This window comes from Thalassophryne amazonica, chromosome 3 (genome assembly GCF_902500255.1).
Source record: "Thalassophryne amazonica chromosome 3, fThaAma1.1, whole genome shotgun sequence".
NCBI lineage: Eukaryota > Metazoa > Chordata > Actinopteri > Batrachoidiformes > Batrachoididae > Thalassophryne > Thalassophryne amazonica.
The window spans coordinates 52,658,695-52,674,250 of NC_047105.1; the positions used below are offsets into that span (position 1 = coordinate 52,658,695).

At 44.7% G+C, this 15,556-nt stretch overlaps 1 protein-coding gene across 1 annotated transcript in view; it reads left to right on the top strand.

Moving 5' to 3' along the window:
• The first annotated feature begins 1,027 nt into the window (after positions 1–1,027).
• LOC117506718 (ras association domain-containing protein 1-like) overlaps positions 1,028–15,556 on the top strand; it is a 66,984-nt gene continuing 52,455 nt past the window's right edge. Inside the window, exons 1-2 of the mRNA XM_034166287.1 lie at positions 1,028–1,405; positions 5,702–6,048. Of these exons, the coding sequence (XP_034022178.1) occupies positions 5,730–6,048 (319 nt within the window). The 5' untranslated portion in view covers positions 1,028–1,405; positions 5,702–5,729. The remainder of the gene's footprint in view (positions 1,406–5,701; positions 6,049–15,556) is intronic.

Here is a 15,556-nt window from a genome sequence, read left to right on the forward strand (position 1 = left end):
ACATTATGCTCGCATGCACGATCAGAACCTGGGAGCGAGTGGGCCTGGACATTATTCTCTGGCCAAGTGTAACTTGAAAATGATCTTTGGCTGTGGATCAGTGAGGAGTGGAGGATGAGAGGACCATTCCATGGCTGGCGATCGCAATTGTGATTGTGTGCGCGTGACGTGTGTGTGGGCACTTGTTTTTGTTGTGGACTAATCTGAAAATCTTTACACTGGGTGAGTGGAATGCTGTTTTTTTCATCTTTTGCTTTGTGTTCTTTTTAATGAGACTTTCAATGAAAGTACTTTTTTTTACACTGAGAATGTCTGTATGTGTGTGCACGCACAGCAGCTGTTTTATCCCCAAAGACTTCTGGCTGAATTTGAACAATATATAATCAGTATTGAGCTTGTAGACTCTCAAATGTCATAAAACTGTCCATCTCTATAATAATAAATAGTAATGTTGAATAATAATAATAATAGAGAATGTTGAATAATCCCTTAATAATAAAAAAACCTGACGTGCTGGTTAAAAGGACTGTTACGCTGTTTTAACCCGCATGTCAGCTGTTTAATGGATGTGGAATACCTCCATGATGACACAGATATATATATTTATTAGATTTTTCACAGTTATATACAGCACTTATTATCGTTTTGACTAATTGCCGCAGGTGCACAAAACCTCACAGCTGCTCCTTTTACCTCCTTTTACTGCATCAAAATGAACAGTTATCACTTAATAACGAGTCGTCATAACACAACATCACTTGTGTAAACTTTGGAATTAATCTGTGCCTCAGCTCTTTGAAGCGCACGCTGAGCCACTTCTAGTATCTACGTCACCTGTCGGAAACGCTCGAGTACTCACGAGTACTTTGTTTTCGGCAGTCTCCGATGCGAATGGGCAGTGCAAAGTAATCCTGGTGGATCATCGGATGGACACTGATTTCAGTGCGACATGTTCTTTAAACATTTGTCATTCTAAGTTTTACATGATTACAAATAATAATAAAAAAACATAAACACTTCTAAGTGAACTGCATGCTCACCGAGTTGTGCTTTTTGCAGAGAAACAGCGCCCCCTAGATGAAAACATTCCGGATGTCAGCAGTACTCGAAGCAGTGTCATCTCACTCTTGTTTTTAATATTTGCTGCTTCCTCCTACAACACATTTTATGACCTGACGAAACCAAAAGATGGTTAATGAAACGCTGATGTTTTAGTTTTTTTTTTTTCGTTTCTTGTCTTTTCTACAAAGCGGCGTTGGAGCAGCGAGCATGTGATGAGCCGAAGCTGCACACCTCCGTTACTCGGAAAACCTTTGAGATGTCTGCGGAAACTTTTGTCTTTACGATGATACAGCTCTTGATACAGAGAGGTTTTTGCCACGGAACTGTTTTCACTTTTGGCTTGGTAAGTGTTGTTAAAGGCAACGTTACGTTTTCAGAAATATATTAACTGTTGTTGAGAACTAACATCTGAGTGTTCCATCTTTCCGAGTCTTAATGCATCTATAAAGTTATAAAGTGGAAAAAAGTGAAAGTGAAAAAAGTTTGTTTTAATGAACAATATCCGTAGTACATAGAAAGTTCACAGAAGATATTTTCTCTTTTGGTCATTTTCAGACACTTAAACAAGTGATACTTGCTGCATGTGAGCCATTATATATATATAATAAGGGCACTCACTGGAGCGCACACCTTTGCCAATGCACAACAGCCTCTTCAACTAGAGGTGGGCGGATCGATCCTAATCTTGATAATATCGATACCAACGCTGGTATTGATATTGAACGATCCTCGTGTAAAAAGATTGATACTCAAGCTTTTTTTCTCTCCTGCACGCACTGACTGTTAGAGGTGGGCAGATCGATCCTAATATCAATAATATTGATACCAATGCTGGTATTGATATTGAACGATCCTCGTGTAAAAATAACGATACTCAAGCTTTTTTTCTCTCCCACACACACTGACTGCTGTGCATCAAAGTCTACTCTCACTGTAAGAGCAGCGCTACGCTGTGTCAGACAGCACAGAGCAGCGCACCCTTGTATTGTGGTTTGTCAGCCCAGTTGTGTTGAGTGATATTTTTTAAACAAAAATGTTGATTGTGATAATAAAGTATTTTGTTGTCACGTACAATGTTTGGCGAAATTCTATCCTAGGTCTTTTGGATCCTTTGGATCTAGGAAGCTTAAATATGAAAAAGTATCGGTATCAATATCGGCGATACTGGGCCTGTATTTACTTGGTACTGGATCAATACTAAAATTCCCGGTATCGCCCACCTCTACTAACTGCTGCGCACGCAGATTCATCAAAATCTGCTCTCTGTCTGTAAGAGCAGCGCTGCGCTGTGTCACACAACACAGAGCAGTGCACCCTTGTATTGTGGTTTGTCAGCCCTCGCCCTCAGGAGATTTTGTTTTACGTTGTGTTGAGTGATTTTTTTTTTTACAAAAATGTTGATTGTGATAATAAAGTATTTTCTTGTCAAGTACAATGTTTGGCGAAATTCTATCCTAGGTCTTTTGGATCCTTTGGATCTATGAAGCTTAAATTTGAAAAAGCATTGGTATCGATATTGGCGATACTGGGCCTGTATTTACTTGGTATCGGATCAATACCAAAATTCCTAGTATCGCCCACCTCTACCTTCAACCATAGTAGTATCCCGTTCAGTGTTATGTAATTACCCATAATGCAATGTATCCCAATGCATTAGAGTGCCTTAATTGAGAGTGGCGACATGACGAGTAGAAAAAAATTGGTCACGTGACTCATGGTGCCATCTTGGGTTCAAAATAGCGTTCACTGTTAATGTGTCTGCATGGAAATCCAGCTATTTTATTTATTTACTCACTGAAAATGCCAGGTTGCTGTGCATTTGGAGGCACAAATAGACACAGCAAGGGCTTCAAGATGTGTAGATTCCCTTCAGATCCTGAACAGAAGAAACATTTGGGAAAATAAAGTCAGCAGTGTGGAATGGAAGCTGACTTCATTGTCAAAGTTTTGAGGTAAATTTATTGTTCAGTCCCATGTACAGTAAAACTCACCTAAACCGTCATTGTATAAACCGGACATTCGTAGTCACTGGACAAAAAAGTCCTAAAGTTTTTGTACTATTTTCCATGTATTAAACACTGTATATAACGGATTTTACAGAACGGATTTTTCGCTCACATTGGATAAACTGTCTCCTACAATCGCAATGTATTTCCATTAAAAACCCAGAGCAGTCTGGATGTGCACAGTAATAAAGGTACAAATTAAAGTTCAGCGCTCTGACACTCGCCGATTTGAGTAAAGTGGGACTGGAGTCATTTCCCTCATTAAAAGTCTGACCGTTTAATTTTTTCACACCATGCTCAAACTCGGACTCGGACACGTACCTGTTAAATCAGACACAAAAGGGTGTGATTTGACGCTTTCTTGCTTTCACTGCTTCATCTGCCATCATATTATAGTAGTTTTTGCAGTACACACGCTGATTATGAATGGATCAGAAAAGTCAGCACATTTACAGCACAAAGTCGGTAAAAGAGGAAATTGTATGCCCCCTACTATTCTGGCAGTAAACTGCATTATGACACCCACCAACGTGATGGAAAACTTTGAAAGGATCATGGCCACATCAACACCATTGCGTGGCCGCGGAATTACGGAGTTGTAGAAGCATAAATCAGGCTTAACTCAAAACACTGCTTTGAAAGACTTTAAAATCTTTCAAAAACACTCGTGTTTTGAGCGTTGTTTCAGAGTCTGTGTGAAGTAGTAGCCGTCATGTGCTGTACTGGCACCTGGTGAACGCTGGCACCTCCTGGATATTTATTTATTTATTTATTTTTGTGATTTATTAAAACAACACCTGAAGAAGAGATGGTAAGCTACTTCCATTTTTGTAAAAGCTGCATAATAAGCAGACTCCAGCAGGATAAATCAGCATTAAGAGTTACGAGTATTTAAAGTGGTTCAGATCAAGGCTTTCAACTGGTTCATGGAACAAAAACCTGAAACTTTTTGAATTTTGCTAGGAACGAAAATGAAACCATAAACTTGTGGAACAGAACCATTTATTTAAAATAATGGTAACCGATTAATATCATTATTTTTTGTCCTTGAAAAGGTTTCCATTTAGAATGACCTGGTGTAGACGTCAGACTCCATTAATATTCCACATCCAAACATTTGGTGGCAGTAATGCACTGTGTTGGTTTGCAAACTGGCAATAAACTCGACAGAAGAAGAAGACCCAGTGAGGTTTACTTCCACCTGTTGTTTATTTTGGATGTTATTGGCGGGACAAAGTGCTGCTGTCCCTCCCGTGTTTCACGGTGAGAAACACACCCGGAGCAAACAAACGTCATTATTATGCTTTTTTTGTCTTGGTGGATCAAATGGGATTTATTTTCATCTTGAGCAGAACACTGAAGATATGTCAGAGGTGCATAGTCAGCTCACCATTCTACCAACTCACCCACCCCCAAGTCATCTTTTTTATCTTGTCTGAGACCCACTTGTACCTTTTGGCAATTTCTGCTCAAAAACGAATGCAAACATGATATGCATAACCCAGGACAATCAATGAATGACTAAAATGATCTTTACACAATGATGATTTCATGATGTGTCATTTTTGGCGAGTAATCAAAGCGAGTATGCGACTTCACGGTTGGCTGTAGTAACCAGCAAACTCATCTAATCCTACCGTATACAATGCATTTGATTGCTCACATGAATTTCTTTCAATATTAATGATCTAGCTCTGTGGGTGATTGCATGGAAAAATATAGCATAGAAGTATATGGGTATTGGACGAGATAAAAAGAAAGATGACTTGGGAGTGGTCAAGTTGGCGAGTTGACCTGGAACCTATGTAAGATGGCTGAACGCTGGTGGGAATATATTTCAACTTTTAAAATAATACTATTTTCTTGTTGTTGATGGGACAAAGCGCTAGGGTTCTCTGGTTCAGGTTAAGAAATGTACCCGGAGGCGTTGGCTTCCAAAAAAAAAGAAAAAAAAAGAAAAGTATTTTTGTCAGGCTGTGATGATGAATCCAACCAAAACAATGTAACTGGTCAGATTAAGACTTATATTACTCAGTGTGTGAATGGTTTAGAAAGTGGCTATACGTACGTAGCCGTATTAACAACATTCATACGTAGCACAGCCTTGTTATGGTTATGGTCATGTGAGGACTGTAGCTTTTGCTCTGTGAGGCGAAGAGCAACACAGCACCATGTCTTTTAAAAATACAAGAAACACTGATGTCCCATCTAGGCTTCTTGATTGTTGAGATATGCAAAAAAAAGTGTTTTTCAGACAATGTTTTCCTTGACCTTTGATCAAACTGCTCCAAAATCTGTTCTCTAAATTTGAAGGAAATCCATCCAATCCGCACACACACACACACACACACACACACACACACACACACACACACACACACACACACACACACACACACACATGACAGTGAAAACAGTAGCCTGCTTGCTGCTTTGTCGACGTTCAGGGTAAGAACACCATAGCACACTATTCTGTGTCACAGCTGTGTCTATTTGTCTATTCTGGTCACTGCATGTCTCAAATGAGATGCTTCAAATCTCCACATCAATCATCAGAAAGAAACATGACAGAGTCTCATTTTTATTACTTACAACAGAACGTCTCACTTTGTTTTTATTTGTTTGCATTTCAGTGATAATGGATGAAGTCTGAGTGACACAATGTCTTTGGGGGAGTGCATCGAGCTTCGTGACCTTGGGCCTGAACAACAGCAGATTCGACTGACCGGCACACATTCGCCATGTTCGCCTCCACGGCTGGAAAGAACAAACGCCGTGAGAATCAGTCCGGGGAAGGTTCCGGACCTGCTAAGTCGGATGGGCATCATCAGAGTCCTGAGCAGCTCTCAGGACCCACAGCTTGTGGAGGAGAAGGGAGAAGGACACAACTTCCAGCCCTGCAGCAATGCACAGCCCAGCTGGTGCGACCTGTGTGGAGACTTCATCTGGGGTCTCTACAAGCAGAGCCTGCGGTGTGTCAGTGAGTTGCCTTATGCTCGTTACTGGTGCACACATGTGGTTGACATTGTGCATATGCATGAGTAGGATTAAGAGGAAGAAGAAACTGGGTTAAACAGAGAAAGATGTAGCCACAAATGCAGCCACAGGCTGAAATAACTCAGCTGATTACCTCATAGATGTCAGAACAAACAAAAGAGCCGGTTGCCAGAGAGCCTTAATTACAGGATGATAATGTTCAGTGAGCCTGTAATTTGAGGTGTCCTTGAAATCAAATGTTGCCATCCCAACTGGCATGATAATAGTGATCGTGCACGCAGTTAAAGGATTGTGGTAGTCATTATCTCGGCTGCAGGTTCTCGACCAACGCCTCTAGTTTTCTTGTACGAGAGTTGCAATAGTCAGAACTTCCTTTTCTTCAGCTGTAAAGCATTTGTGGTTTGTGTAAAAAAAAAAGAACAGAAGAAGTGAAGTGTTGAAAAACAAAAACAGTGAATGGACATTGACACTGAAATCAAACTTACACATAGAGCAGACTTTGTACTCATTATTAAGCACTACTGCAAAAACTAGGATCACGTTTCCAAATGTCAGTTTAAATTCTAAGGGCCCCTTCACACATAGTGCGAATAAAGTATAACTACAGGCGACTCACGGCGAAACAACTCGTATGATCGAATCATGAAACATCGTGCTGACGGGCAGGCGTGCACGATCCCCGTGCGATAGTTCGTGCACATGCTGCCAAATACGAGGTATCTTATAAAACTAACCGGCAGTTTTATAAAAAAAAAAAAAAACTAGATGGATTTGAATGACATGCGATTACACCAATCATGCTTGAACCCTCGTGCGCATGCGTGAGTTTTTTCACGCGTCGGTGACGTCATTTCCCTGTGGGCAGACTTTGAGTGAGCACTGGTCCAGCCCTCTCGGCTGAATTCCTTTGTTTGAGAAGCTGCTCGAGACAGCGCACGTTGCTTTATCAAACTTTTTTCAGGATCTGTGAGGGATATCCGAGTGGACACTATTCGAGAAATTCAGCTGGTTTTCGGTGAAAAGTTTAACGGCTGATGAGAGATTATGGGGTGTTTCTGTCGCTTTAAGGACTTCCCATGGAGCGGGACGTCGCGCAGCGCTCCCAGGCGACGTCGTTCGGCTGTTTCGAGCTGAAATCATCCTAATTTAAGGCTCTGTTGACCCAGGATGTCGTGAGAGAACAGAGAAGATTCATAAGAGGCCGGCATGAGGAGTTTATGCGGACATTCCACTTTTAAAGGTCATTTTGTAATGAAAGAACGTGCGTGCAAATTCGCCGAATCGTTTCCGTGATGACGCTGCGAATCTGTGTGCGCCGCGACAGGAAAAACACCTCCGTGTTGAAAACCATTTGTAAAATTCAGGCGGCTTTTGATGGCTTTCAACAAGTGAGTAACTGAGAAATTGTTTAACAGTTGGGCATGTTCCAACTTGTCCGTTAAGGTTTCCAACGGAGGTGTTTTTCCTGTCGCGACCCCCCCGCGGTCGGGTGCGGCCCGACATGCGACTCTGCCCGCACGTTCTTTCATTACAAAATGACCTTTAACAGTCGAATGTCCGCATAAACTCCTCATGCCGACTTCTTCTGAAAGTTCTCTGTTCTCTGACGACTTACTGGGTGAACAGAGCCTGAAATGTGGAAGTTTTCAACTTGAAACAGCGAGATGACGCCGCGTCAGAGCGCAGATCGCCATCAGGCGCCGTGGGCCGTCCTTACGACGACACTACCAGACCAAAATCTCTCATCAGCCGTTAAAATTTTCAGCGAAAAGCAGCTGAATTTATCGAATGGTGTCCAGTCAGTTGTGCCTTACAGTTTTGAAAAAATTTTTATCAAACAAAGCAGCAGTCTCTGAGCCATTCCTAAACAATGAAAAAATCGATGAGAGGGTGGGCCACTCCTCACTCAAAGACTGCCCACAGGCGAATGACGTAACCGACAGGCGTGAAAAAACTCTTGCATGCCCACGAGGGTTCAAGCATGTCTGATGTAATCACACGTGATTCAAATCCATATGGTTTTTGAAAAAAAAAACAAGGTCGAATACTTTTCTAATAGACCTCGTACATATTGCGACGGTTTTGTGCGTGCAGGAGCACAGCAGCTGCTGTGAAAATAAAAATTTACATGCCACCCACAGGACTCGAACCCGCGCCTTCCAAAAGCTCTGATTGCCATTCAGAAACTTTACCACTGAGCTGCGATCGCTGTCCTGTGAAAGCCTCAGGAACCTGCCTGATATGAGGAAGGAGATGTGTTGTGTGGGCCGCCAGAAGAGGAGGTACTGCTGGCCCACCACCAGAGGGCGCCCTGCCTGAAGTGCGGGCTTCAGGCACGAGAGGGCGCTGCCGCCACGGACACAGCTGGGGGTGACAGCTGTCACTCATTATCTCATGACAGCTGTCATCCATCTACACTTCATCATTCCACTCCATAAAAACCGGACGTCATCTCCACCTCGTTGCCGAGATATCATCTACCTGTGAAGGTAATATTCTCAGCCTTAACTGTGTCTTAGTCTGAACTCTTTTTGCAGCCGCTTTCCTGTGGTGTACCCTATCTGAGAGATTGGCGTTTGGTGTGATCAGCGACGGCTTTGCTTCACACCCCTACCAGATAAGTGGTTAGACAGGAGCTGCACGAGTGTGTGTTAGAGGTGGAGGTGAAATTCCCACCATTGTTGTTACTGGGTGTGCACGCACCCACATATGACTGTTTTTGCTCCTCGCCAGCAGTACCAGATCCGACACTCGGAGACGGTGGCCACCTGGGGACTCGGAACTTGGCGGCTCCAGTATTCTCCAGGTTCGGTGGCGGAGGAAATCGTGTGGTTCCGGTTCTTCTCAGGACAGACGTCTTCTATCCTCGAGCCTGCCCACACGTCACCTTTGTGGATTGATTGTTTGCTCAAATTCTGTAATCCTCTGTGGTTTTGTTGTGCTCTTTCACAACAGTAAAGTGTTCATATTCGACTCTTTCATTGTCCGATCATTTGCGCCCCCTGTTGTGGGTCCGTGTCACTACACTTTCCCAACAAGGTGGACGTATTTAAAATGAAATAAACCCACACACCATATAAAAACACCACATTTATCAAGTGGGCGATACAAATATGATCCGTCTGTTCCTCTGTGGAGCGTGTCTTGTGGACAGCGCACCGCAGCACAGACACCACGTCATGTGGAACAGAGCTCACGTGGGTGATGTGATAGTCACATTGCCCGCTGCGTGTTATGATCTGACAGTCCATTTCAACCTGGGGACAGCCTGTCAATGGGCTGCAGTGTGCGCGTGCTGCAGCCTGTTGCCTCACCGATATATGTTTTTATTTTTGTCCATTTGATGAAAGCAAGCAGGCGCATGCACGCAACAGTGGGCAGTTGTTAGTCCATGTCCGTCCAAACACAGTACGTGTTGTCCAGCTGGGATGTCCAGAATAACAGATCTCCACAGCCTCTTCTGTCGCCAGCCACACCTCCTGTCAGTTCAGCACACACACCGATCTTTCAGCCGCTGGTGTGCGCAAATAGTAGGAGCAACAGGTGTACGAGGTATTGGAGGCAGTTACGATTTTACACGTTTTTTACACGATTTTACACATGATTCCTGCTTCATGTACATTTTATGCGCAAATTGGAATTGGACAGTTTATCAACATTGACGGCAACTCTGTCATTTTTACAAAGTGAAAATCCATCCATCCATCCATCCATTTTCTTCCGCTTTATCCGGAGTCCGAACCCCAAGGCGTTTTCCGAACCCCAAGGCGTTCCCAAGCCAGCCGAGAGATGTAGTCCCTCCAGCGTGTCCTGGGTCTTCCCCGGGGCCTCCTCCTAATGGGACTTGCCCGGGACACCTCTCCAGCAAGGCGTTCAGGGAGCATCCGGAAAAGATGCCCGAGCCACCTCAACTGACTCCTTTCGACGTGGAGGAACAGCGGCTCGACTCCGAGCTCCTCCCGAGTGACCAAGCTCCTCACCCTATCTCTAAGGGAGCGCCCACCACCCTGCGGAGGAAACTCATCTCGGCCGCTTGTACTCGCGATCTTGTTCTTTCGGTCATGAGCCAAATCTCATGACCATAGGTGAGGATCGGTATGTAGATCGATCGGTAAATCAAGAGCTTTGCCCCCCTACTCAGCTCTCTCTTCACCACGACGGTCCGATACAGCGACCGCATCACTGCAGATGCTGCACCGATCCATCTATCGATCTCACGCTCCATCCGTCCCTCACTCGTGAACAAGACCCCGAGATACTTAAACTCCTCCACTTGAGGCAAGGACACTCCACCGACCTGAAGAGGGCAAAGCACCTTTTTCCGGTCGAGAACCATGGCCTCGGATTTGGAGGTGCTGATATTCATCTCCGACGCTTCACACTCGGCTGCAAACTGCCCCAGTGCACGCTGAAGGTTGTGATTTGATGAAGCCAACAGAACCACATCGTCCGCAAACAGCAGAGACGAGATTCTGTGGTTCCCAAACCAGACCCCCTCTACACCCTGGCTGCGCCTAGAAATTCTGTCCATAAAAATAATGAACAGAACCAGTGACAAAGAGCAGCCCTGGCGGAGGCCAACGTGCACTGGAAACAGGTTTGACTTACTACCGGCAATGCGAACCAAGCTCCTGCTGCGGTCGTACAGGGACCGGATAGCCCTTAGCAAAGGACCCCATACGCCATACTCCCAGAGCACTCCCCACAGGGTGCCCCGAGGGACATGGTCGAACGTCTTCTCCAGATCCACAAAACACATGTGGACTGGTTGGGCGAACTCCCATGAACCTTCGAGCACCCGATGGAGCGTGTAGAGCTGGTCGAGTGTGCCGTGACCAGGACAAAAACCACACTGCTCCTCCTGAATCCGAGGTTCAACCATCGGTCGAAGTCTCCTCTCCAGTACTCTGGAATAGACCTTACCGGGGAGGCTGAGGCGTGTGATCCCCCTATAGTTGGAACACACCCTCCGGTCCCCCTTCTTAAACAGAGGGACTACCACCCCGGTCTGCCAATCCAGAGGCACTGTCCCCGATCGCCACGTGATGTTGCAGAGGCGTGTCAGCCAAGACAGTCCCACAACATCCAGAGAGTTAAGGTACACAGGATGGATTTCATCCACCCCAGGAGCCTTGCCACCGAGGAGCTTTCTAACCACCTCAGTGACTTCGGCCTGGGTAATGGATGAGTCCGCCTCTGATTCCCCAGTCTCTGCTTCCTTTTCGGAAGACGTGATGATGGGATTGAGGAGATCCTCGAAGTACTCCTTCCACCGCCCGACAACATCCCCAGTCAGGGTCAACAGCTCCCCACCCTCACAGTAAACAGTGCTGGTGGAGAGCTGCTTCCACCTCCTGAGGCGTCGGACAGTTTGCCAGAATCTCTTCGAGGCCGACCGATAGTCCTCCTCCATGGCCTCACCTAACTCCTCCCAGACCCGAGTTTTTGCCTCTGCGACTGCACGGGCTGCGGCACGCTTGGCCTGCCGGTACCTGTCAGCCACCTCTGGGGTCCCACCTACCAACAAAGATAAGTAGGACTCCTTCTTCAGCTTGACGGCATCCCTTACTTCCGGTGTCCACCACCGGGTTCTGGGATTGCCGCCGCGACAGGCACCAGAGACCTTGTGACCACAGGTACGAGCGGCCGCATCGACAAAGGAGGTGGAGAACATGGTCCACTCGGACTCCATGTCTCCAACCTCCCCCGGGATCTGGGAGAAGCTCTCCCGGAGGTGTGAGTTGAAGACCTGACTGACAGATGGTTCCGCCAGTCGTTCCCAGCAGACCCTCACGATACGTTTGGGCCTGCCAGGTCTGACCAGCTTCCTCCCCTCCCAGCGGATCCAACTCACCACCAGGTGGTGATCGGTCGACAGCTCTGCCCCTCTCTTCACTCGAGTGTCCGAGACACGTGGCCAAAGGTCAGATGATACAACTACAAAGTCGATCATCAACCTCCGGCTCAGGGTGTCCTGGTGCCACGTGCACTTATGGACACCCTTGTGCTCGACCATGGTGTTCGTGATGGACAAACTGTGACTAGCACAGAAGTCCAACAACTGAACACCACTCGGGTTCAGATCGGGGAGGCCGTGCTTCCCGATCACCCCCTTCCAGGTCTCAGTGTCGCTGCCCACGTGGGCGTTGAAATCCCCCAGGAGAACAATGGTGTCCCCAGTCGGAGCGCTATCTAGTAGCCCTCCCAGGGACTCCAGGAAGGTCGGGTACTCTGCACTGCTGGGGCTGTGAGCATGGACCGGGCCCCCAGGCCACCCGCCCTCGGCCGCCACCCAATCCTCTCTGCACCTGACCCCCATGGCCTCCTCTGCAGGTGGTGAACCCACAGGAGGGCGGGCCCATGTCGCTCTTTCGGGCTGAGCCCGGCCGGGCCCCATGGGCTAAGGCCCGACCACCAGGCGTTTGTGCGCGAGCCCCAACCCCAGGCCTGGCTCCAGGGTGGGGCCCTGGCTCCGCCATACTGGGCGACGTCTCGGTCCTTGATTTTTTACTGGTCATGGAGGTTCTGAACTGCCCTTAGTCTGACCCGTCACCTAGGACCTGTTTGCCTTGGGAGACCCTACAGGGAGCACAAAGCCCCCGACAACATAGCTCCTAGGATCATCTGGGTGTGCAAACTCCCCCACCACGATAAGGTGGCAGCTAGAGGGGGAGCAAAGTGAAAATATCGCACATATCTTTTAAAGTAATGCACTACTTCTGAAGGTTTGAGCGTTAACCAACCCATGCGCCAAAAGGCATTATGGGAAATGATTCTCCTCTCATCACCCCTGTCAAAATGCATAGAACGCTGCCATCTACTGGAAGGGAATGTGAGTTGCGACCAACGTGCGACCGTTGGTCACTATTTGTAATTTTCATTTTTGCAAATGCCTTTTTTTGCAAATTAAAAAAGACACATTTACAAATACACATTTATTTGTAAAAACTAACACACAAGTTGCATATTGGAAATTTGTGTTTGTGGATCGCAAAACGGGTGCAAATCAAGGACTATTTGTAGATCACCCTCTGTGCATTGCAGGTACTAATGAGACAAATTTAACTCCATAAATAAGTGTCTTTTGTTTTGTTTTTTTGTTGTTGTTGTTTAATTAATATCGTAGTACATGTTAATTTAGCAGTGTTTTTGGTGTTATAGGTTTGTTGTATTTTTATAGTTAAAGGAGTGTTGATAGTTTGGTGAAGAGTTATGTTGTGACCATGAGTGAAAACTGATTTGTGTTTGATCTCTTGTACCACTGTCTGTGTTGTTGTATGTTAAAAATAAATGACACCTTTTTGCAGCAGCAACTGCCCCGCCCCCATCTGCTGGGGGAGGGCTGAGCTCACAGCGGCCTGACCGGTGCAGAACATATGACAGGAACTAATGTTTGATTTTAGGGTTTACAGGTGTTTCTGACTGTTAAGCTTTACTCATTATGCCATTTACTCATGATTCCGGCAAAAAGCTAAAGCTAATTAGCTTGGGGGGCCAATCAGTGGGCCACTTAAGTGGTCCACTGATGGTTTTCAAAGTTAGCTGAAAAACTAATCTGCTAATGAAAAAGTTAGCTTCACTAACTAGCGGTTAGTGAAGCTAACATTTAGCGGATGCCCACCACTGCTTCCCACCATTCCTTGCGCAAGCCAGGGGAAGCCTCCACATGATCTATGACATTGCTATGGTCGCTATCATAGACACATAGATTTCTGTGTCACTACAAGGCCATCTGTTCATTTGAATTTTTTTACCTTCAGGGGAACTATTTATTATTTTTTTCCAGACAACATGGATTTTGTTCGTATTGGCAATGTCATATTCCTCCCGTACTGTAGGTATGTGTGCAGGTGTGAATGTGTTTGTCTCTCTGTATGTGGCCCTGAGATAGGCTGGCGTCCTGTCCAGAGTGAACCCTGCCTCATGCCCTATGGCTGCTGGGATAGGCCCCAAAGGCTGTACAGTTTTAATTTGCATGCATCTGTAGAACGTGTAAGGTGTAGGGTGCACTGGCTGAGTTTCTGTCCTAGTTTTAGTTTTTTTTTATTCCACTTCTACATTCAGTTGATTGAATGTTACTGCTTGTGTTAGCAAAATGCATATTTATTTTCTTTATTTTTTAATTTTCTTTTTTCCCTATAAACATTTTATTTCAGAGAATCCATTGCTCCAACACAAATGTTACACAAATGCAGTGCTGTCAGGAGTTAAGCACCTTTGTTATGTGAAAAATATGCAGGATGAAGAGAAATCATATTTGCTTATATTTTCGTTGTTCCAATAAAAAAATTACCTATGGGTAAAACAGTCAGCTAATCTAAGAACACAAAAAATATTGACAGTACATAAAGTAAACTGAGCATAAAGTTACTTGACATGTTTGTTCATTCATTTTCTATACCCGCCTACTTAAGGGTCACAGGTTGACACGGTTGTATCCATTTTTTTTTTCAAAATTTTTTGAAGTGCTTTTTGGAAAAAATATTTATTTTGTTCAAGCATTTCAGAATTGAATGCCATATACTGAAATGCACATTAGTTTCATTGCTGAAATACCATGTAATTTAACAATTTAATTAATTAAATATATTAATAATTTTAGTGTAATATTTGCATACTGGTGACTTCGATGGTCTTCTTTATATGATCTTATAACAAAACAACTCCTGTACATTTCCTGACAGGATTGTCTGTTTTTCTCAGAACATATTTAACTAGATGTTCAAATCAATTATCTCAGTTAATTTCAAAATGTATGAATGAAGATGTAATTTATGAGTGTTAAAATCATTAGCATTAAAATCTGCTGGATATGTTATTCCTATTGCTCTTGATGAATGAATGCTTGACAGTGTTTTCCACAACTAACTGAAACCCAAAAGAACTTTTTAGTCAGATTTATTCTTCATATATATATATATGAAGTTGTAGTCTTACACACCTCTCTGCAGCTTCTCTCCCCCTGCCATCCCCTCATTACCCCATCCCCGTAGAGACGGTGCCTGCTCCCAGACCACCAATAACCAGCAAAAATCTATTTAAGCACAAAATTCAAAAAGAAAAAATAATATAGCACCTTCAACTGCACCACAGACTAAAACAGTTCAATGTGGTCTATTAAACATTAGATCTCTCTCTTCTAAGTCCCTGTTAGTAAATGATAAAATAATTGATCAACATATTGATTTATTCTGCCTTACAGAAACCTGGTTACAGCAGGATGAATATGTTAGTTTAAATGAGTCAACATCCCCGAGTCACACTAACTGCCAGAACGCTCATAGCACGGGGCGAGGTGGAGGATTAGCAGCAATCTTCCACTCCAGCTTATTAGTTAATCAAAAACCCAGACAGAGCTTTAATTCATTTGAAAGCTTGACTCTTAGTCTTGTCCATCCAAATTGGAAGTCCCAAAAACCAGTTTTATTTGTTGTTATCTATCGTCCACCTGGTCGTTACTGTGAGTTTCTCTGTGAATTTTCGGACCTTTT